The sequence below is a fragment of the Boleophthalmus pectinirostris genome, unplaced genomic scaffold (genome assembly GCF_026225935.1).
Source record: "Boleophthalmus pectinirostris isolate CB_2022bp ecotype Guang Dong unplaced genomic scaffold, ASM2622593v1 HiC_scaffold_22, whole genome shotgun sequence".
Taxonomy (NCBI): Eukaryota; Metazoa; Chordata; class Actinopteri; order Gobiiformes; family Gobiidae; genus Boleophthalmus; species Boleophthalmus pectinirostris.
This window is the reverse complement of record NW_026571190.1, coordinates 8,774,115-8,797,095: the sequence shown is the minus strand read 5'-3', so window position 1 is coordinate 8,797,095 and position 22,981 is coordinate 8,774,115. Positions and strand designations below refer to the sequence as shown.

At 41.0% G+C, this 22,981-nt stretch overlaps 1 protein-coding gene across 1 annotated transcript in view; it reads right to left on the bottom strand.

The window, feature by feature from the left end:
• Positions 1–20,605, bottom strand: part of LOC129410308 (unconventional myosin-XV-like) — a 96,975-nt gene extending 76,370 nt beyond the window's left edge. Inside the window, 15 exon segments of the mRNA XM_055158024.1 lie at positions 1,715–1,778; positions 5,270–5,373; positions 5,565–5,661; positions 5,750–5,824; positions 7,574–7,683; positions 7,753–7,816; positions 8,302–8,384; positions 8,754–9,144; positions 12,299–12,531; positions 13,459–13,656; positions 14,823–15,140; positions 15,219–15,329; positions 15,693–16,443; positions 16,669–17,900; positions 17,996–20,605. Of these exon segments, the coding sequence (XP_055013999.1) occupies positions 1,715–1,778; positions 5,270–5,373; positions 5,565–5,661; positions 5,750–5,824; positions 7,574–7,683; positions 7,753–7,816; positions 8,302–8,384; positions 8,754–9,144; positions 12,299–12,531; positions 13,459–13,656; positions 14,823–15,140; positions 15,219–15,329; positions 15,693–16,443; positions 16,669–17,900; positions 17,996–20,605 (6,441 nt within the window).
• Positions 20,606–22,981: the final 2,376 nt, after the last annotated feature.

Here is a 22,981-nt window from a genome sequence, read left to right as displayed (position 1 = left end):
ATACTGTAGTATCACCTGAACCCAACCTTTCCATTATCAGCGGCAGCTTAGCGTGTAGCACCTCGCCTTCTGCTGTTGTGTGGGGACTTCGCTCTCACGGGCCGTGCTAATTAAACCTCCCTGCGCTTAGTGAAGCTGACAGCTCGGCACGGCACACTGACCCAATAACCCGGAAGCCTCTGCGGAGGTATTTATGCATGCCATCCTCTTCACTCAGCCTGGGACCGAGGCTTATCCAGGGGGGAGGACTTTGACACCTGTCCTGAGCCGGTCTGGGGGTCATCTACGGGGCTATGGGAATGTGAGTCAGCAGCTAATGTCTCGCCGTATTTGCATAACAAATTTACGCCAAACACAACGAAGGCACCTTGGCGCGGTCCCCTGTGAGTCTCAATGACAGAAAGACTACAGGCATCGATTCTTAATAAATTACAATGACGTGTGCTACCTCTCTGTGAATATCAATGCTAATGTGTTTACATCCTGAGAATAAATCTTTCTGTCAATATTGAGATCTGTGGTGACTTTGAAAGGCCGGGCTTTCTCACTCCATTTATTTATGACGCTGATCATTCTCACACAAAAGGAGGTATTGATTTCTTTATGCAAATGGAAAAACTTGAATGTTTGTCAGAGTGACTACAAAGCCAAAAGAAATCACTCACCAGCACAATGCCTTTGATTATATACGAGGCCGCTAACTTCCCGTATAAAATATGAATATATTGAATCATATGACTGAGGACGCCCTTGAGAGGAGGAGTTTGGTTCTTAAAAGCTCCACTGATCTCACATAGTTCTATCGTCACACATTATATTATATGATCACAACCAAAGTATCAGACAGTGCACATGTACTCTGCTCTGTACAGCAGAACAAACCAAAGTCTCAGAACTACATAGTAACAAAAGGGACAAATGTTTCATCAGACTACTCATACTGGAAGACACCAGGCCAACCGTAGCAGCTTCTATCGGTCACTGTAAAAGGCCTCAACTCCAATAAACATATTGTTTGGTCATGTTTATTTACCTAAGACATGTGACTGCACAGATACATCACGAAATACATTGTCAAAAGAATATATTTATTTTATTTGTTAACTATTTGCCGTACTGTGCTCCTGCATTTAAACAGACAGCAGGAGGGGCTGGTCTGCCAGGCTACCATAACATCATCTACACTACACTATTGTAGAAAGAAGCCTTGACTTCTGGCACAGCCCTTGGGCCTCATTTCTAAAGACCCATAGTCACAAAAACAAGGTCTGAAATGTCAAAGCTGTGTTTATAAAAAAAAAACAACAACACTTGAACATAGAACATAGTGCACCTCTGCAGAAAGTCTGGAGCCTCAGAGACACAGCTCAGAGGAGAGGAGAAGAGAAAAGCTATGAAGGGAGAGAGCTTGACAAAGTCATGATTAGTGGAACTGACTGGTTCATTTTGACTTTATTTTTCCAGAAAAAAAAAAAACACAAAATCAAATTGAACTGTGAACATTTGGTCACAAGTGTGTGGGAAACGTGAACAATTTATTGATCACAGTAAGTTGTGTTTCGTAATTGTACAGTGCACAAGTGTCCAAGTACATTTTGATGTATTCTTTTATAAATGAGGTCCCTGATGACTGAACTCCTGAGTGTAACTGCTCTGTGAGGTGACATATGACATTTTGGAAACAAGACTCCCACCCTCCCTGCTGTGGACTCACCTGAAAGACAATGCGGGACTTCTCCAGCAGGTACTGGGAGGTTATGGCACCGCTGATCACACCCCTAGCACAGAGCACACAGCCACACAGTTAAGTAACAGCTCATGCATCTGTTATGAGCCATAATCTTTTCTCCGCAGCTCAAACACTCAAATATCTGTGTTAGTGGGACAGCTATACATGTATGCCGAGGTCAACTGACATCATAACTTAAAGAGTTTCAAATTAAAGGTGCACAACTGGACAACTTTTCTGGTGGTACATACTTGTCTTGCTTTGCCTGTTATGTTCTATGGTATGACATTAAACAAATCCATCTTACATTTATTCCTAACATGTGTTTCTAATGCTTGAAAATACAATAACTACTCCTGTGAATAGGGTGACTCTCCATAGATCTGAATTGTAACGTAGCGTTGTGCTGTAACCTGGTTATCGTCTTCATGACACATAAGTTTAATCTATGCTGTGGAACATTCTAGACAAAGCAATAACATTTCCATGGAGACAAGCAGGTGATGGAATGTTACGCAGTGTATCTTTAAGCAGTAGGGCATTTCAGAATTCTATGGTGACAGACAAAATGCAGATGTTTTGAGCTGGATGTCGAGCTGCACCCGATTTTACTGACTTAAAAACAGTTTGCTGTGGTCCAAAGTTATTCCTAACTTGCTTTATGCATTCTCAGCATCCTAAATATTTACTGCAATGAGATTATAAGTACTTTTCACAACTTTCAGAGGCCAGAGCGGAGTTTTGCAGTGACAGAAACGCTAACAATACCTAGCTTGCTAACTCCTCCTAACTCCTGCCCTTCCTGATCGTGGAACAAAACATCTGTACACTTGGGGTACTCAGGCACGAGGAGTTTAATGTCCCTTTAATTTCTGGGCCTATCCACAGGAAACACAACAGGCAAATTTAATGTATACTCTGTCAGCATCAATGAACTAAGGTAAATTATTTCAAGCCATGTTAAAACTTTAAGAACTTTGATACATCTTCAAAAACATACCCAGAGTTGTGTTTTGTTTCATTCAAAACCCTTTATTATAAGTCTGTCTACATCTCCAAAGCTCAAGTGCACTGTTCCACCTTGTGATGTCATGAAGCAGTAGTTTTCAGTAGCAACACCAAGGCTGAAATTATCCAAATGATTCTAGTGAATGTGTATGGACACAGTGGAGCACTTCCTGTTTTGCGATGACATCATAAGGTTTGTGTGTTAAACATGTGTGAATGAAAAAAAACACAACTCCAGATATGTTTGTGATGAGGAAACTACATTAACAACATTGAAAACAGCGTAATATGTGCCCTGTAACAATACTACGGTCCATAAAAGGCCTTATTCAAACACAAATTTGTGAAATCTCTAACACTTGTTTGTCTAACACAAATCTTCAGTTTGGTTATTTCCTTCTTTCAGTGCCCTATATCTGAGAAAGTGACGTCAACACCACGAAAGACGTCCATGTTTGTGCATTTGTGGAAAGTACTGTCTAACTAACAGGTGAACCTGAGACCTACTCGTGTCCTGGATTACAACTACTCATGTTGCTACAATAGAAACGCTAGTCTTCTTTGTCAACAAAAGCGTTTAGCTGAAAATACATTGTTTAAATAGGTTATGGCTGAAGATTTTCAACTTCAGTTAAGGTCCTACATTATTACTTCAGTATATTTCAGTATATAAAAAGACAGTACTATGCAAAAGCAAAAAAACTCCTGGAATCGTTCTTATGGTTAGCTGTGAGGTTCTTTGCAATGCTCAGCCCACAAGCCACTTTGACAAACCTGATGAAGAGGGAGTGACTTATCACAGAGAGTAAAGGACAGGGGTCTCAAAGCATCAAAAACGAAACTGAAACTTTAATACATTAATATGTTGTTTTTGGTGAATATAGCATTTTCAAAACAATAAAAGGTAACATGGTGATCTAAATATGTTATGTGTTAGCACTTAATACCCCATAGAATGTAATACCCCTCTTTAATTTACTTTTTACATGCATTTTAAGCATTGATATTTCACTCTAAAGGTGCACGATTATCAGGGATTGTACATATGTTAACTCATATGTCAACATATGTTAATAAGTTTTTCCATGATTTTTCCATTTCTCCATAACCATTCCCTAATTTTCCATGACCATGGTTGACACTAACCTTTTTGGATTAAAAAGATAAGCGTATTTAACCAAAATGTTTTATAAAAATTCAATAACTTCTCCTAAAAACAGTAGAATTCCAAAACTTTCCCAGGGCCTGAAAATTAAATTTTAATTTCTCATGACTTTTCCAGGTGTTCCATGACCCAATATGTACCCTGAATTATGCAAAATATGAGTCAAGGACATAACTGACATAACCTAGTCTGGTTTGGACTCCATGAAGACAGAAAGGTTACATACTGTGAAACATTCCAGACAAAAAAACAAAAAAACCCCAAAAACATCTGGATGGTGAAAAGCATTTGATGAACCCTCCACCAGAAAAGTTACACAACCTTTAACCTTACATGTACAACCAGGTGTTATATTTACAATTTTTCAATACAGGATTACTCAAACACACATGAATCACTCTAAATACAACAAACAAATTATAATAAAAACTCAAAAAAGTTGGTCTTGCATAATATGACCTCTTTAAGTTTGGCTTGCTTGTCACTGGTGCATTATTTATGTAGAGGATGAATTTGGTATTTAACACCTCAGGACTGTCGAACTACTTCACACATATTGTTTACTGAACAGTCCCACAAAGTAGGTTAAGACCCAAAAGTGTGTCAAAGGAATGGCAAAGGCTCACACAGTTTGAATACACATTTCAGCTAACAGCTATTGTTTTTAGCTTATTTTTAACTGTTTCATTCCTCATGGACAGCACTGGGTGAGTCCTTGTGCCCTCTCCTGGCAACCACAATATTTGTTATTATATTAGTTTAAATCAGTTTACTTTTTTAGAGGTTGGAGGTAAATAATGAAAAACTGGTAGTATCGCAATTGTTGTTTTGGTGATATGCAAAAATAAATCTAAAATCTATCGTCTATAAAACTATATTATGCAAAACCGACTCTTGTAGCCATGTTATAATGTCACCTCCTCAAAAATAGTTATGTTTTTGTTTCATTCACACATGAGTTTGAGTAACCTTTTATTATTCGTCTGTCCACATTTCCAAAGCTCAAAATGCTCTGTTTCAACTTGTGAAGTCATGAAGCAGCCAATTAGCAGCTACCTTTTAAGTTCTGTTCAGTGGAGACTGGTAATTTCAGGGCTGAAATTATCCAAATGATTCTAATGAAGGTGTATGGAGTTTAAAAACTCAGTGGAGCTCTCCCTGTTTTACTACATGACATCACAAGAAGAACTAAATATGCCGGGTTTGTGTGTTGAACATGTGTGAATGAAACAAATCAAAATCGAGGTATGTTTTTGATGAGGATACAACATTATGACACAGGGTTTAAAAATAGCATAATATGGTCCCTTTAAAAATTATCATTTGACTATTCAAACTAATAAAAAATAATGAGGAAAAACACTTACTCCTCCATGTAGATCTGAGTATATTTTCCAAAACGCGACGAGTTGTCATTGCGCACTGTTTTGGCATTTCCAAAAGACTCCAGCAGGGGCGTCGCCTCTAGGATCTGGTCAAGCATAAAAATTTGTTACTGTGGCGAAGCACAAAAAAGTATTATAATCCACTCATTGGAATAGACAGCGTACCTCTATCTGATGAGAGATTCAAGATATAAGGGAAAAAAGAACACGATTAAAATGACATGAGATGAAAAGATTAATTATATATATTATAATTCAAAAGATAGAGGATAGTGACAGGTACCTGTTGTGTCACGTTGCGTTTGTGGTGAATGGCTGTCAAGTAACGCAGGATCAATTTGGTAGCCTCTGTCTTTCCTGAGCCACTTTCTCCACTGAAAATACAGTTCAAACAAAGAAAGAAGGTTTTAAGAAGTTTAAGATCTGAATATGAATAAAAAATGGAATGTTAAAACTCCATACCTGATTACAATACACTGGTCCTTTTTGGCATCCATCATGGTGGAATACGATAAGTTAGCAATGGCAAAAATATGGCTGGAGGATTAGAATCAGATCAATGTAAAATTAAGGTGCTGAGGTAATGAAATGAAAGAATACAGAAACCAAATCATAGGTAAACCATTATTTTCACGTAAAAAGTATTTTTTTCCCCAGTACAGCTACATTATAAAAGCAGTTTGTAAAAGATTATAAAAGCAAACAAACTGAACACTTACATACTGTCTGCATCTCATTATACAGTAAAGACAATCATTTTAAATCATCCTAACCAGGAAAAATATTGGTGCTGTTAACATGCTGGTTGTTGTTAGCATTCGTGTGACTACAAAAAGCACTTATGAAGTCATCATAGTAAACATTTAGGATGCTAGGAATGTTAATAAAGTGAAGGAATACATTTGAACTAAATTCTTTCCAGTTAAAAACTGTCTTATTTTTAGTTTACACTATTTATTAATTTATTTGTTTACTGTGTTGAGTAGCAAATTGTAGTCTAGGATAATTATTATAATTTTATGTTTTAATATTTAAGTATATGGTATACATATGTATATACTTACATGCACATATATCCATGTCTTGCAAAAATAACTACACATAATTAGCACAGCTAAACAACAGAGTTTACAAATGTCTTAGGGGGCATCTTTTTACTACGATTTTTTGTCTTTTGGACAGATTTCTGCGCTAAATAATTCTGTAAAAGATGACCAACAAAGTGTAGTGTGTAGATGTAAAGTGGCAGTGAAATGCATAACTAAACTCTCCCCTGGCAACCAACCAACAGTGTAACTGGAGCTACTGAGTAACACCCCAGAGTGCTGGCATTTACGCCTGTTTACACCGCTCTGTGAGTCAGGGCCTTGTGTCATAGGGCACTTCTGATGATAAGAGCACATTTCAATGGGCTGTAGCGAAATTAGAATGACTCATTTTGAGTAATTGTATTCCAGTAGAGTCAGTCTTTCATTAGGTCAGACTGAAGTTGCTCTCATGAACCACAGTAATACTGTACTTGATCACACAATGTAGACTTGAAACTATGGCTGTTGTGGTTAAAGAATTTCCTTTGCGGTAACTTTATGTGCTGCAGCACTGCAGTGTGTGCAGTGTGTACATTGTGTGCGGCGTGTTGTGCAGAGTGTGCGTTGTCAGCAGCAGAGTGCAGGTTATCGAGGGCTGAGCCAAACTTCAGAGGGTTTTGTACAGTGTACGGTTTTATCCAATGAGTGGATCTGTATTCAACTCTGCTGCTCCTCCAGTGAGTTACGCACAAGCCTGTAGTCCCACGGTAAACCCCCCGCTCAAGATTCAAGCCTCTGACTGAAGGGATGTGCTAGTGTTTAGCTTTAGCACTAACAACAAAACAGCTTTTTCTTAAAGGTGTGTAAACAAAAACTGGTTCATAGTTAGTAGTAAAATTATGCCAGGCATGTGCGTGGAGCCTGATTAAAATGCAAACTGCTGTTTCCGTGGTCACTTGAGCCTTGTGCTACGGTAGGACTGATCATACCATATTGTAAAATTGTGGTTACTGCAACAGGCCTACATGAAACTGCACAGTATTAGTGAGAAAACGAGAAAAAGTGGTATCATAGACTGTATAAAGAAGTAACCTTGAACCTTTAGACCCGTTTGCTGCAGCAAAACTTGAATATCTCTCTGGATTATGTACCTGTCTGTCTGTGTGTGTCACATGTTCTACTATAATAAAATGCAAATCATGTGTTACTGTTCTATATATTTTCCATACATACTGCAAATTTGTATTCCTGTACTTACGGAGGGTTATCACACAGCCCACGGCCCTCGTACAGCATTACTATGTCTGTGCCGTACATGTTCATCAGTTTGTAAGGGTTCACTGAGATGAGGATACTGCCAATGTAGGTCTACAGGACAGAATCAAGGTCAGTGTGGGTCTAACCAGGAAGAGGGAAGCACAAGTGAATAATGCTTACATATATGAGCTCCTGGTCGAAACGTTTCTTCAGGTTCATGATCACAGTGGTGTCATTCAGCTCCCTGACATCAAGCAGACACAATTCACTCTCACAAACATTTCATTCAGCTCCCCGGAATCACAAAGAAACAAACAATGTAATACTGAGGGTATGTACATCTATTCACAAGCTATCAAAGCAGTCACTCCACCCCCATAATAATTCCCCCATTAATATCTGTTATTAGATAATTGCTACTTGACCATAGACTCTAAAGGAGTGGACTAAGGGAGTGTCACCCATAGTGTTCCGTTCAAGTCAATGAAGCTCATTAAATCTGGCAGTTGGAAATTCTGGTAATAAATATTCTATTCTAACAGTTGTTGTCAGCAAATTCAATATTTGACTCAAACATGTTTACTTGATTCTTGACAAAAGAACATAATTTTTTACATACACTAACTATAAAGAAATCACAAACAAAACACTGAAACATTTACTAATATTACATTATAAATATATAATAGAATGAGACTATAATGAGACGTTAAGTGTGTGGATGCTTACGGCAGCTGTGTCATGTCCTCCATCCCCTCAGCCCAGCGTTTTACCCTATGGCCGGTTGTAGGCATGGTTAGGATGGAGTATATCTAAACAAACAAACAAAAAAAACATTAGCAATCGTAATAAAATTGCAATCAAAATAACAAATGCACACAACAACGTAATTCAATTAGTTAATTCAACTTGACCAGCAGCTTTTTTATATGAGAAATTGCCACGTCCAAAAAGAACTGAATCTACCTGTGTCGTCCAGTTGACTTATTCAAAGGCTCTGTGCCTGATTTTGTCTGTTTTGAACATTCATTTTAAAGTGCTTGCAATAGTGTAAACTTATTCTTCACTTGCCTTGCATCCTAATGATTCTCTGTGATGAGTTTATAAGTGCTAACAGTGCACTTCTTGGTTTGTGGAGGAGGGTGGAATACAATCAATAGTCGAGCAGAAACAATCCTTACCTTGTCATACCAGCTTTTGCCTGGCATCTGCTCTCTCTCAGGGGCCCACTCTGAGTCCTCGGTGGTCCCATCTGCCTTAAGCGTTGGAGTGTAGCCGTCCAGAATTCCCGCCTCTCTGTACATGGACCACTTGGACAGGTTCTGGAGGGTGCCGTGTGGCAGGACCCTCTCAGAGGCCCACACGTCGTCCCCTCCATCACCTCCTCCCCGGGCGTTACGAGCCCAGTGGCCAGAGCGTGGGCCATACGGGGGCACCACAGCATACTGGTTGTCCTCCCCGTACAGTCCTGTAGGGACCCTGTATGAGGCGTAGCGCAGCTGCTGGTTGGCAATGGCGTCTGATAAGCTTGGGTTGTGGAAGCGGCGTGTGAGAAGAGAGTCTTCTGGTAACCTAAAGTACATGAACATTGACTGTAATTTGCTTGTTGTGGATCAGAGGAAGGAGAATAATACACCGCAAAATGTAATATGTAAGTAAGTCTCATTTTCTTGAGCTAAGAATTTATTATTTTGATTTGTGTAAATTTAACTTGACAAGTAAAAATATTTACCAATGGAAAAATACTTAACTTATCAAGGCATAACATTTTGCTGTAATGAAAAATAAATAAATAAATAAAAAAATAAAATACAATTTGGGTGGAATGCAAAATGATTTTAGAATATTAGAAAATATTTAAATATATTATATATTTTTTAGTGCTGTCATGCGATTAAAAAAATTGAGAGATTAATTAATTATGATCTGTAATTAATTAATCTAATTAATCTCATTTTAATCTCACCTAAAAATTGCAGAGAAAAGCCTTCAATTTGAGGTATTTTCATTTAAATTCATTATTACATTATTGTGGCAGATCAAAAGACTGATATAGAACAAAAAAGTGACTTTATAAAGTAATTTATTGTTTAATAAATTCTCCAAATTGGCTGTTGAGCCCAAGTCTCCATGAATAAGAAACTGTTTGTAAAAGTAGCAAAGACGAGGAAATCTGAACATAATAACTTTTGTCTACTTAAAGACAATAAAAAGTCCAGTCTTTCCTTAACCATATTAAAAATATTATTGATAGAGAAATGCTTTATATACAAGATCACTGGTTTTAGTCCTGGTTTAGACCTGCTTTAGTCCTACTTTAGTACCAGTTTAGTCCTGGAATGGGTTAGTCCTGGTTTTAGTAGTGGTGTTAGTTCTGGTTTTGTCCTGGTTTAGTCCTGGTTTAGACCTGGTTTAGACCTGGTTTTAGTTCTGGTTTTAGTTCTGGTTTAGTCCTGGTTTAGACCTGGTTTAGACCTGGTTTTAGTTCTGGTTTTAGTTCTGGTTTTAGTTCTGGTTTAGTCCTGGTTTAGTCCTGGTTTAGACCTGGTTTAGATCTGGTTTTAGTCCTGGTTTAGTCCTGGTTTAGACCTGGTTTAGTCCTGGTTTAGACCTGGTTTTAGTTCTGGTTTAGTTCTGGTTTAGACCTGGTTTAGTCCTGGTTTAGTCCTGGTTTAGACCTGGTTTTAGTTCTGGTTTTAGTCCTGGTTTAGTCCTGGTTTAGACCTGGTTTAGACCTGGTTTTAGTTCTGGTTTAGTCCTGGTTTAGTCCTGGTTTAGACCTGGTTTAGTCCTGGTTTAGACCTGGTTTTAGTTCTGGTTTTAGTTCTGGTTTAGTCCTGGTTTAGACCTGGTTTAGACCTGGTTTAGTCCTGGACTGGATTAGTCCTGGTTTTAGTCTTGGTGTTAGTTCTGGTTTAGAGGCTCACAGGAGGAAGTGTGGTTTACGTCGCGTACGCGAGAAAACACGATCCACACGCGGCTCACGGGAGCACGTCGGTGTCCGCGCAGTGTCTACGGAAGGAAACGTGGTCCGCGCGTTCTCAGGTTAATGACGATGATGAAGGTGTGTGTTTGTGTTTTGTGTGTGTTTGTGTGTGTGTGTGTGTGTGTGTGTGTGTGTGTGTGTGTGTGTGTGTGTGTGTGTGTGTGTGTGTGTGTGTGTGTGTTTGTGTGTGTGTGTGTGTTTTGTGTGTGTTTGTGTGTGTGTCCCCTCATGTGGCAGGTCACTATAGGACAGTAGTGCAGACATCATGAGCCTAGGCAGGCTGTTTCCAGCTGTGACATTTAAGTTGTAGGTGATTTTATATTTGTTATTTTCTTTTATATTTCACGTCGGGAGAATAATTTCCAAGACACAAATGTGTTTTTACCTGTGCACTGCTGCCTCTGTTCTACTGGCTCTTTGACCTCGTCCACTGTGCGACTGACGCCGCCAACGTGAACATGCCGTTTACATCGCTCTTACTGCGCGCGTTTTGTGTGGGTTTCCGACAATGAGTGGAATTACCGAAATAAAAAAATGTATAAATGTGTTTTTTTTTGTGTGTGTTATTGTCCCAACAACACATAAAAACAGGTTTTATAATAAAGCAACTCGCATACAGAAACACTAAAGTTAGAGATTAAAAATTAGATTAACGCGATTAAAAAACATAACGCACTAAATATGACTGTAATTAATTAATCGCAATTAACGCGATAATTTGACACCCCTAATATTTTTGTGTATGTGTGTTCCAAACAAACACAATGGGTTTTCTATGTTCCTTGAACATTAACTATAGAGACTCACATTAACTATAGAGACTCACATTTTGTACATAAAATTAATCATTTATCCAAAGTAATCATTAACATGCAGAAATGACCGACTGTGGATCTTAATTAAAATGTCTAATGCACAGCCATACATAGCCTTCTTAGGAACTATTTGCTGCATTTTTGATGGTTTATCATAATATTGCCTGAATCTTGTCAAATGGGATTAAAAAATACACCTTTATTAATATCTTTATACAAGCGTCCAGAACATGCCTCATGATTGAGGTACAAATATTTCTCAAATCGCAAAAGAGTATCAGCTCTATCCATATCTGCCATATTATTATTATATTATTATCCTTCAGTATATCTCCCGCTAGGGCTGTCACGGTTCAAGAATTTCCCTTGCGGAAATAACAATACATGTACATGGGGGATGCCAGTCCTAAGTGCATGTGGAGTGAAAGTTTTACAGACAAGTTACAAGGATATATTATTATGATTATTATGCCCGTACAACCACAGGAAACCCCCACAGAGGCACCTGCAGGGGTACACATGTATGCACTGTGCGTCCCTTAAAAGTCCCCATTCAATCTAAATGGATGTGTCAAGTTACACATCAAGGACTGCAACAGTGATTATTGACCAAACTGTTCACCAAGCCTGCCCTTTCTGAAAATGAAAACAGCAAGAGTCGAGAAAAAGGTGCAGGGTGTTTTGGGTGCATGGAGCAGACACCTTATGAATAGTTTTATAGCTACGCATGAAACTACACAAACAATGCTCCAGGCATGCTGGACATGTGAATGGAGCCTCATTAATAAGCAGTTACTCTAGTCGCCTGAACTCTCATGCGCTGTGATTGCTCATACAATATTGCGGTTACAGTGACAGCCCTATCTCCCACCTCTGTCTCCTGCCTCTATTGCTGATAATCCTGATATGAATTTGACATCCTCACCTAAACTTGATCCCACGCAGCCCATCCATCTGCATAGCTGAGGAGAGGTTGGGAGGGATAGGGTTGGGCACTCCTGACAGAATGGAGGAGTCGGAGAGGTGATACAGGCCAGTGCTGCGTAGGGGACGATTCTGACGTAAGGCGAATGACAAGTTGGGCTTCTGACCCGGGATGTGCAGGGCTCCATCAGGAACCTGGTACGAGGCTTTACGAAGGTGTTCATTGAGAAGAGCCTGCAACGGAGTTTAGTATTAAGATACTATTATTAGATTATTTTGATACACTTGTTTTGATTTTAAAGATGCATTGTGTGATTTTTCTGGTGGAGGCTCTGTCAAATGCTTTTTTTTACGTGGAGATGTTATTACTTTGTCTGGAATGTTTCACAGTATGGTATTAAACCTTTCTATCATCACGTAAACCAAACCAGAACAAGTTACAGGTCAGATCTGTGGAGTACAAATCCTGCTCACAGTCAGAATGCCTGTTTTTCTAGGTATTTTTTAATTATAAAACCACCTGTAATTGAACAAATATAAGGTAGAGCTGTTTAATGTCATACTGTGGAACATTCCAGGCAGAGCAATGACATATCCACAGAGACAAGCAGGTGACAGACCCCAACTAAAAAAATTACATAGTGCACCTTTAAAAGTAGAGTGTGCACAATTTATATTAAAGTTGTATCTGGTTCTCCAGATATGAGGTAAAACCATAGTAAAATGTACAAAATGGTCACATTCATATAGCAATTAACTTTCTCTACTCTCAACTCTCTTACTGAAAACAATTGTAATGATGATTTACCCATGAATACAAATAAAATATTGTACATGATGACAAAGTTGTTCATGTTGTTTGGTGTTTCGTTTCACAAGCTAATATGAGTCTAACATTTGGGTTGCCAGTTCCAACACCAAAATCAAGTTGGTTTAAAGCTAAAAGGACTTTGTAATCTGAATGGTCACTACCTCAACCTCAGCACCAGCAGTCAATCATGAATCAGTGCTAGTGCAGCCTCTGCAGCTCAGTGAGGGAATTCTAGAGGTTCTGAGCTTTCACATGAGGCCCGGCATGAAAATAAAATTGTATGTGTGGTCTTCTATATTTTGGCATATAACATTCTCTAACAGTGACATAAGTAAGAGACAGGTACTAACATTGGACAGGTTTGGTCCGACAGGCTTGCGTGGGTCGATGATGATGGTTCCGTCTGGCAGGGTGTAGGACGCACTCTTCAGATAGGGGTTCTGCAGAGCGGCTGCGAGGTTTGGAGACTTGGGTTTGTTTGGATCAACAATATAGGTCCCATCTGCAAGTTGGTATGTTGCGCCTTTCAATGCTGGGTTGTTGAGAGCCTACAAAAGAGATGTCATGTCAAGCCACGTCAAGTTCAAATTTAGTTTCACATTTCTATTGCTCTAGCTCTCAAGTGTTTGCACCTAGAGTAGAGAATTTTTTGAGAACCATCTCCAACCTTGTTCCAACTGTACCAATTGGGAACAGACTCCTAACTGCAGCCTCTGAAACCTGCATTTTATTATGTTATAAAATATCTGCTGTTAATTATTATACAGTAGTTTTTTTGACACCACAACAAAGACCAAAGCACCATTTACAGTGAAAACCTATTCATATAATTCATATGAATACCATTCAAGTAGTGCAGTGTGTTAAGCTGCAAAAATATATATTATGGCAATTGCTGGGTTTTAGGTAACATCACAAAATTCAATAGGATATTAATATTTAATACAGACCATGGGCAGCTAAAATTAATATTGTTATCCACCTTATTCTGGAAGTTGCTGTGGGCACTGTCATCATCTTTCGGGTTGTATTATTTTGTATGGGGCTGTATGGGAGCAAGTAAGTTTAATACAGATGACAAAACTGCTTTTAAAGCCCTGCAGAGAATCAGTGCAGTGTTGACTTGTTGGTGCACATGAAAACTGAACATTTTACACAAATTAACCTACTTTATATCATATTTAAGATGCAAATGTTTCCCAAATTCTCCACTGACATGAATGGGATTCCCGTTTAACCAGAAGTGCCACCACAAAAAAGCTCAATTTAGGAGCATTTAGAAAAAAAGTGGGTGGGGTAGAATATGTGGTGTATATATATATAGTTCTTGGGTCTAGTAACTAAAAGAAATGATCAGGTTTTTGTGAATTTACCTTTTGGATATTTCTCATGAGAATACGATATAATTAATAGGAAAACTTGGCTCATTCACCCACCCTACCTGAAAGAATGGCATCACATTCTAGAATCTAGAAAGCACTAATAGTAACATGATGTATTCAATATGTTCAATCCATAGACTGTATAAAGAAGTAGACCAAAATAAGGCAGCAGTAGTTACAGAGACAGGGGCAACAGTTTTTTTGACAACTGAATTGGAGACAAAGTGGATGGAGCCAGAAGCACCCCATGAACACTTCCTATTTGGAGCACTGTGGCTAGAGGAGTAACAATGTCCATTTATATACACAGTCTATGGTTCAGTCATACTCACTTTAGCCAGGTTGGGTGACAATGGGACATTGGGATCCTGGACGCCCTCTGGGAGAGAATAGCTGGCATTGCGCATAGCAGGGTTCTGCAGTGCTGCAGCCAGGTTTGGTGACACAGGCTTTCGCGGGTCAATGATGATTGTTCCATCGGGCAGAGTGTATGAGGCACTTTTCAGGAAAGGGTTACTAAGTGCAGCTGCGAGGTTTGGGCTTTTGGGCGTGTTTGGGTCGATCACAATAGTGCCATCAGGAAGAGAGTAGGAGGCTCTCCTGAGAGCTGGATTATTCAGGGCTTTAGCCAGATCTGGGGAAATCGGTTGCTGCATAAAAAAAAAAAAAAATCATCCATTGTAATAAACATGGGAATTCCATTGAAATAAAGTAATATGGTAGCGTACTTGCTGCCTGGGGTCAATAATGGTGCCATCAGGGAGAGTGTACGTGGCACTTCTGAGATCCTGGTTCTGAAGAGCTCTGGAAAGGTTGGGAGACAAGGGCCTTCGTGGATCCTGTGCAAGTAACAGAATAAGAGTGATATTTAAGAAAAAGAAAGCACATTCAATTCATATAACTAAAGTCTAAAGTAGATCAAAAATAGGAATTAAAGCCACAGTATGCCACTTTTTGAAAAAAAAAAAAAAAAGAAAAAAAAAAAAGTAGACTAAAATAAAAGCATACTTTAAAAAAATAATAATAATTTTGGCAGTGTTTATTGCACTGAAAAACTTACATTCTTACTGTAAATCTTGAATCTCCACATACCTGACCCATATTTGGCCTGTTTCTATCACTAAGGTTCATGCAATGTGTTGACATAGAACGCATATCTAGAACATATTACATAAAAAGAATAAAAAGCTCTTTGTTCTTACCCGTATGTATGATCCATCAGGTAAAGTAAAGGAAGCCCCTCGGAGTTGTGGATTTTGTAGTGCACTGCCAAGCATAGGTGAGGTCCGAGGGTCTGCATAAGGGGACACCAGGGTCCCGTCCGGCAGCCTATAGGATGACTGCATCAGCTGTCGGTTCTGCAAGGCCGAGCCCAGCATGGGTGAGGCGGGCGCGTACGGCGATCGGAATTGTATTGGGGAATGATAAGATGCTTGGCGGAGGCCGGGGTTCTGCTGTAATGCCCGGTTGAGCTGAGGAGTGGCAGGAGCGTAGGGGTTCCTTCTCTGCATCATGGGAGATCTCAAAGTGGAGACGCCCTGTAACCCTGATCTATTCTGAAGGGCATCATGGAGCATTGGGGCGGGGGCAGGTTCAATTATGTCACCATACGGACCAATCACAGTAGGTCCATATGGCGACTGCATACCTGGCACTTGGTAAGAAGCCACTCCTCTTAACGCCTGCCCATGCCTCATAGCTCCAGAAAGCATTGGGGACGAGGGCACAGAGGCATATGGGGAGACGGGCCTCTGAAGCGGGGACACATATGACGCTCCTCGAATGGCTTGGTTCTGTAGAGCCCCTGACAGCACAGGAGAAGAAGGGGCCATGGGTTGCTGGTAAGGAGACATCGGAGAAACGTACGATGCATCTCTTAGTGCTTGATTCTGCAGAGCCCCCGAGAGCAGGGGAGAAGATGGAGCCATGGGCTGCTCATAGGGTGAACCTGGTCTTTGTAAAGGAGAAACATATGAGGCATCGCGGATCATCTGGTTTTGCATCGCACCGGAAAGAGAGGGAGAAGAAGGAACGTATGGATCTGCAAATTCAGCACCCATCCCGCCGGCATTGACCACTGGAGATCCTGCTGGACCAAAAGGAGAGGCGAAAGAAGCTTGCTGTAGTGCCTGGTTTTGTATAGCACGAGACAGCATGGGGGAAGGAGGGGCCGTGAACTGCTGTGCCTGATCAATGTAAGGGTCTGCGTACATCCCAGGCATTTGAGGTTCTGGTGCAAAAGCAGGTGGGTGTGGAGACATGATTGGGGATGGGGGATGAGAATATCTTGGCGAAAGTCTTGGGGAGGCAGGGTGCCCCATGTGTTTAAGTGACATCTGAGGAGAGGGTGGAGGCATACTCCTCATGGACTGCTGAGCAATTAAAGGGCGCCCTCTAGCCACAGGACGATGGAGAATGCGACCAGACTCCCTTCTCCCCAACGGAGCCCGATGTATCATAGGAGGAGAGTGAAAGGGAGAAGAGTGAAGGGAGGAGTCTATGGTGAGAACAGAGGACCTGTTACTATGGATGGAGGAGGCACGGAACGGACGTACATTTTGGGTTGGAGGGGGCACTGGGCGTCCTCTGAGACCCATGGGAGATGGTCTCACTGTGCCTAGAGGTACACCCATCCTGGGCCTGGCCAAAGGAGTAGGGTCCCTGAGTAAACGGGTGGAGCGACGGGAGAGGGTAGGGGATGCCTGAGCAGGCCGTGGTCCAGTGGGGGAGATGCTGCGATGTGATGGGGGAGGAGAGGGAGAAAGCCTTCTGTTAAGTTGGGGTGACACCGGTGGAGATGCCCGGCTTGGAGGTGCCCGGCTTGGAGACGGCGGGCGAGCCTCAATTTTTCTTCCTCCAAATGGGCTGCGAGCAGGGCTGGCTGCAGGAGGAGGACTTGGTCTCCTCATGGAAGCTCGAGGAGAGCCAGGAGGAGAGCGGCGCCGCATAGAGGCTCTTGGTGAACCCGGGGGACTGCGGCGCATCATGGAGGCTCGTGGAGAGTGCGGAGGGGACCGGGGTCGAGCCATGGGAGGAGGTGATCTCTGAGGGGGCATTCTTTGATGGGCAAGGGGAGAAGCGCGCGGAGAGGGGGGAGGCGACATCCGTCTAGACATGACTGAGGGTGGTCTATGAGCACCCATGAAGCCATTTCTCATTGAAGGCTGTGGAGAGTGCATTTGTCGTGGAGGCATCATGGGCGACCCTGACATAGCCATGGGATGACGCTGCATCTGAGGTGAAGGCATCATCATTGAGCGCCGGGAGGGGGTGGGGGATGCTTGCATTCTACGGGCAGGAAGAGGAGTCATGCCTGCCTGCTTGATAATCATCGCAGAAGGTGTGGGGATCGAAGGAGGTCCATAACCCTGATCCTGTGCCATCATCATCATCTGGTCTGCCATCATTTGCTGGGAACAAAACATAACATAATCCACACATTTTAACACTGTTTAAAAGTATGTTAAGCAATAAGTATTTTTATATTAAACAGAATTTTCCATACCTGTGGTGACACCATTGGTTGCTGCGCCATCATTGCAGGCTGTGGAGACATGACCTGTTGGGGCATCATCTGTTGCTGTGGTAACATCATCTGAGGTTGGGGTGACATCATGGCTGGTTGGGGAGACATTGCTTGCATCATTTGGGCTGACATGCCTGGGTCTTGTAACATTGCTTGCTGCTGTGGCATCATCATTTGAGGCTGTGGTGACATGGCTGGTGAAGGCATCATCGGAGGCATGCCCATCTGCTGCTGCTGATCCTGGAGCATCATTTGTTGCGCGGGTGACAGACTCTGTGGGGGCATCATCATTTGTTCCTGTGGGGCCATCACCCCTGCTTGCGCTTGCTGCATCATCTGAGTTTGTTGGTCCATCATCATCTGGTTTTGTTGATCCATCATCATCTGGTTTTGTTGAGCCATCATCATCTGGTTTTGTTGAGCCATCATCATCTGATTTTGTTGAGCCATCATCATCTGATCTTGTTGAGCCATCATCATCTGATCTTGTTGAGCCATCATCATCTGATCTTGTGGAGACATCGTCATCTGTTGCTGTGGTAGTCCTATTTGTGGAACAGAGAGCATGCCACCAGGCACCAGACCAGGGGTGAGTGGAATTTGGTCTTCATATTGTATCTCCGACATTCCTTCAAACTCTGGATCTGGAGGCATAGTAGGTGGTGGCGGAAGGGGCACATCTAGACGCTCTTTGCCGAAGAGACGAACTTGCGGTCTAGGGACTCTGAACGTGACGTCCCCTCCCTGCATGCCTCCAGCGTCCAAAAATTGATCTGGTTGGTTTGCAAATTGATCTCCATAGAGGGCCTGAGTCTGGTCCATTCCTTGACCTGGAAATCCAAAACCTTGACCTCCCGGCATTCCCATTCCCATAGCCTGCTGAGAGTTGAAGTCTTGGTACGGCATTCCCCCTTGACTATAGTTGAGTTGGAAATCTGTGGGAAGTCCAGCCTGCATTTGCATTTGTGCGTATGGATTTTGAAAAGCGGCCTGCCCGGGATCATAAAACCCAGCTTGGCCTTCACCAAAATATCCCGCTTGAGCCATTTCAGCTGGATAAACCTGCGCCATAGGATCCATGTAACCATCCATCCCACCCGCGTACATGTGATCTTCTCCCATCACGGCGTAGTACTCAAGAGCCTCGTCGCCGTATCCTCCCATTGCCTGCTGCTGTTGCTGGTAATAATCGGCTTCCTGACCATAGTAATCTTGTGTGGCTCCGTATGGGTTATAATAATTCCCCATTCCATCATCATAAACCCCGCCTTCGTAATATTCGGCGTTCGGATCGTACAGCCCTTCTTCCTCGTAGTAACCCAAGTCCTGGTAGTCTGCTCCGTCTCCCTCATAGTAACCATACTGATCCTGGTATTGTCCTTGATCACCGTAATGACCTTGGCCTCCATAAGCGGCTTCATCTCCATAACCGCCATAGCCATTATCATACGCCCCGTAACCCTTCTGGTGACCTCCATATCGTGGGTCTTGGCCGTAAGGGTCGTCGCCATAATCGTAACCGTCATTTTGGTAACCGTGCGAGTGCCCTCTACGACTCTGCCTCTGCCCTTGCTGTCCTCTACGGCCTCGCATTTTACTGGACAGGAAGCGATTTGTCAGCCAGTTGGTAGCCGCGGCAACCCTCCCAAGAATCTTACTTCTGTTTTTAAACCCAGCGGGATCTTTTTGACCGAACATCCCCTTGAAAAATCCAGTTTTCTGATTCGAGTTTCCGCCTAATCGTAGCAGCATGTATGTCGGTTTGTTGCCGCCGTTAGCTGCCTTCTCCTTTGCCTCCTTCTCCTTTTTCTTCTTTTTGCTGGCTTTGAATCGAAACATTAATCGAGAGGTGTGTTTTAGCATAGATTTGCGACGTTTCTTCTTGGCTGACTTTATCCGATTTTTCCTTTTCCCTAATCCGAGAAACAAGCGAGATGTACTCTTCAGCTTCTTCCTGCTGGTCCTGCGTCTTTTGAAACCTGAAAACTTCATGAACATCCTGGACATGTTTTTGAGACCTCTCTTGTGCATGTCCTTGATTGGGGCCGCAGTAATATCCTTCTTTTTCTTCTTCTTTCCATCGTCTTTCCCTCCTTTGGCTTTCTTTTTGGATTTGCTGTCATCTTCGTCGTCGGAGTCCTCATCCTCATCTTCGTCTTCCTCAGAGTCCTCGTCGGAGTCATCCCCCCGTCTCTTGGGCTTACTGCCTTTCTTCCCTTTATCCCCCTTTCCTCCTTTGCCTTTCTTTCGCTTGTCATCCTCAGAGTCTTCCTCATCACTCTCTTCTTCCTCTTCCTCGCTCAACAGCTCCTCGTCCTCCTCTTCAGACTCCACCTTCTTTCCTTTGCCCTTGTCCTTTCCTTTCTTCCCATCGTCCTTGCCTTTTGGTGGAGGCTCCTCTTTCCCCTTCTTTCCTCCTTTCTTGTCATCCTTTCCTCCCTTTTTGTCATCTTTCTTGTCATCTTTTCCTTTCTTGTCATCCTTTCCTCCCTTCTTGTCATCCTTTCCTTTCTTCTCCTCCTCTTTCTTTTTCTCGGGTTCAGGTTTTCCTTTCTTTGCATCCTTTTTGTTGTCTTTCTTGCCAGGCATTTTGACACGTAGTTAGCAGCGCACCATTCCCTCCTTGCTGGTTACAGTGGTGATACCTTCAAACAAAAAAAATGAGAGTTAAATATGGTAAAAAACATTTTGTTAAAAAAAGATATTTTTCTGGTATTTAGCATTCAACTATAACATACGTATATCATTATTTTACATTGATTGTAAACACCCAGACTGATCTAAACACCTTAAAAATAAGTCTATTGATTTCCTGTTCAAAATGGAACTGATAGGCCCGCCTTTTTATACTGACATTTCCTTGTATACAAGCAGCAGATTATCATTTAAATGTTTTTATAGTTTGTTGCTATGTGACATTTTAGAACTCAAGAGTCTGAGAATTAGACAAAGAGCAATTATGCACGGAGAAGGGGTAAGTGAAAACTGCAATTTTCTGAGTCCTCAAGTCTGAAGATGCATGAATCATCAAAATACAACTCGGAGTAAATGAATGATGAGGGAACACAGTTATCAATTTTTTTTAAGTCAATGTTATATTTACATTATGGTACTATAAGTAGACACAAACAAACCAATAGGAAAAAAAATTCTGTGAAATCAAAATGCAGGGAAGTAAGGCAGGCAAACTGAATTCAATTTGGGCACATCAGATTTCCATCATTTGCAGAAGGTTTTAGTAATGTATTTTGGATACCTTTTTTAATTACAATGAAATGGCTTTTTAAATTAAAATATTATACGTTAACAATCCTATATTACTCAAAATTGATTCTTGCAAACTTTATGCCATTTTAGAATGTTGTTACCTCATCAAAAACCTTTCATTACTAGTCTGTCTACATCTCCAAAGCTCAAAATTCTGTTCCATCTTGTGATGTCTTGTCATTTAGTAGACGTTTTCAGGTTAACAGCTACCTGGAGCTGTCATTCAAATGATTCTAGTGAAGGTGTATTGAGTTCCAAAACACAGTGGAGAACTTCCTGTATTATCACATGGTATCATAAAGTGGAACAGAGTGTTTCCTTTTGAGAGAAGAACTCACCCTAAATATGCAATATAACAATATAAGTTATAGTGTGTTAAATGTGTGAATGAAACAACAACTCCGGGTATGTTTTTTAATGAGGAAATACATTATAGGATCAGAAGATAACGCAAGCACAAGTACCAATAAACAAAAGTGAGTTTATTTGTCTTTCAAACATACCTGTAATGGATGAAGTTTTACTTATGCCTGCTTGTTTCTACGTCGATACTGACATATAGGTGTATGAGGACAGCTCCACCTGGCCAAAGCAAACCTGCTCTGCCCAAATTTGGTCCCCATGAAGATTCCTACAAAGACAAAGACAAGACTGTTACATTTCAGCTCTAAAATGAAATATTAATAACATCATAAACAGTATCAACACTAGGGATGAAATGATATCAAAATCCTTCAATACAATATTTTCACGATATGCATCTCACGGCTCCATATTTGTAACGATATTTTGTGGAGGCTTACTTTTCCTTTTAAAAGCCTTGGAAAAGTCTTGAAAGGCCTCTGGTGGTGTTATAATATGAAGAATTACGATTTACAAGTGCTTAAGGTATTTCTTCACGTAGTTTGCACTTACAACACCAAAGGATCATTGTCTATATAGTTCCCTCTGTTTTTTAGCTTTTGGTGCACCGTGGCAAGACGAAGGCAAGTTTATTTGTATAGCACAACCCATACACAAAGTAATTCAAAGTGCTTTACACATTAAGAAAGACAATGAAATCACAAAGAAAGACATAAAAAAAAAACACATAACTATTAATTTTAGCAAAAAGGCTTGTATATCTATATAATGACCCACGATATTATTGTGAGACTTTTGATGATACAATATCACAATATTTCGGTTATTGTTATATCCCTAATAAACACCATTACTCAAGAAAGTACAGTTACTTTTCTGGATTTGCTTATTATCAGGTCCAATAATAATGCCTTAGTATTGTATATTATTAGTATTCCCATTCACAAGTCTCCCCACTCACTGACTCACACCACATTCATACATTGCAAGGTGAGTGAAGTGTCTTGCCCAAGAACACAACAACCTTTATATCTGTGAACAAGTGCTATACTGTCAAGCTGCTATTAAAATAAACTTTTCAGTAACATTTCTGTTTAAACATAGATATATTTTATGATCTATGTTATAAGGTTGTTCCTTCATATTTTTTTTTTCTTTGTTGTTTTTCTTGTCTTGTTTTGAATATAGGACCTTTTGTTAACGAATAATGCAAGTGCTATTAACTTAAAGCAGAACACAATAGCTGCTAAGTGTTAACGAGACCCACTGAAAGAAGAAGACGGAGGTCATCACCGCATGACATCACCTGGTGGATCAGAGTATTTCGAGAAGGAC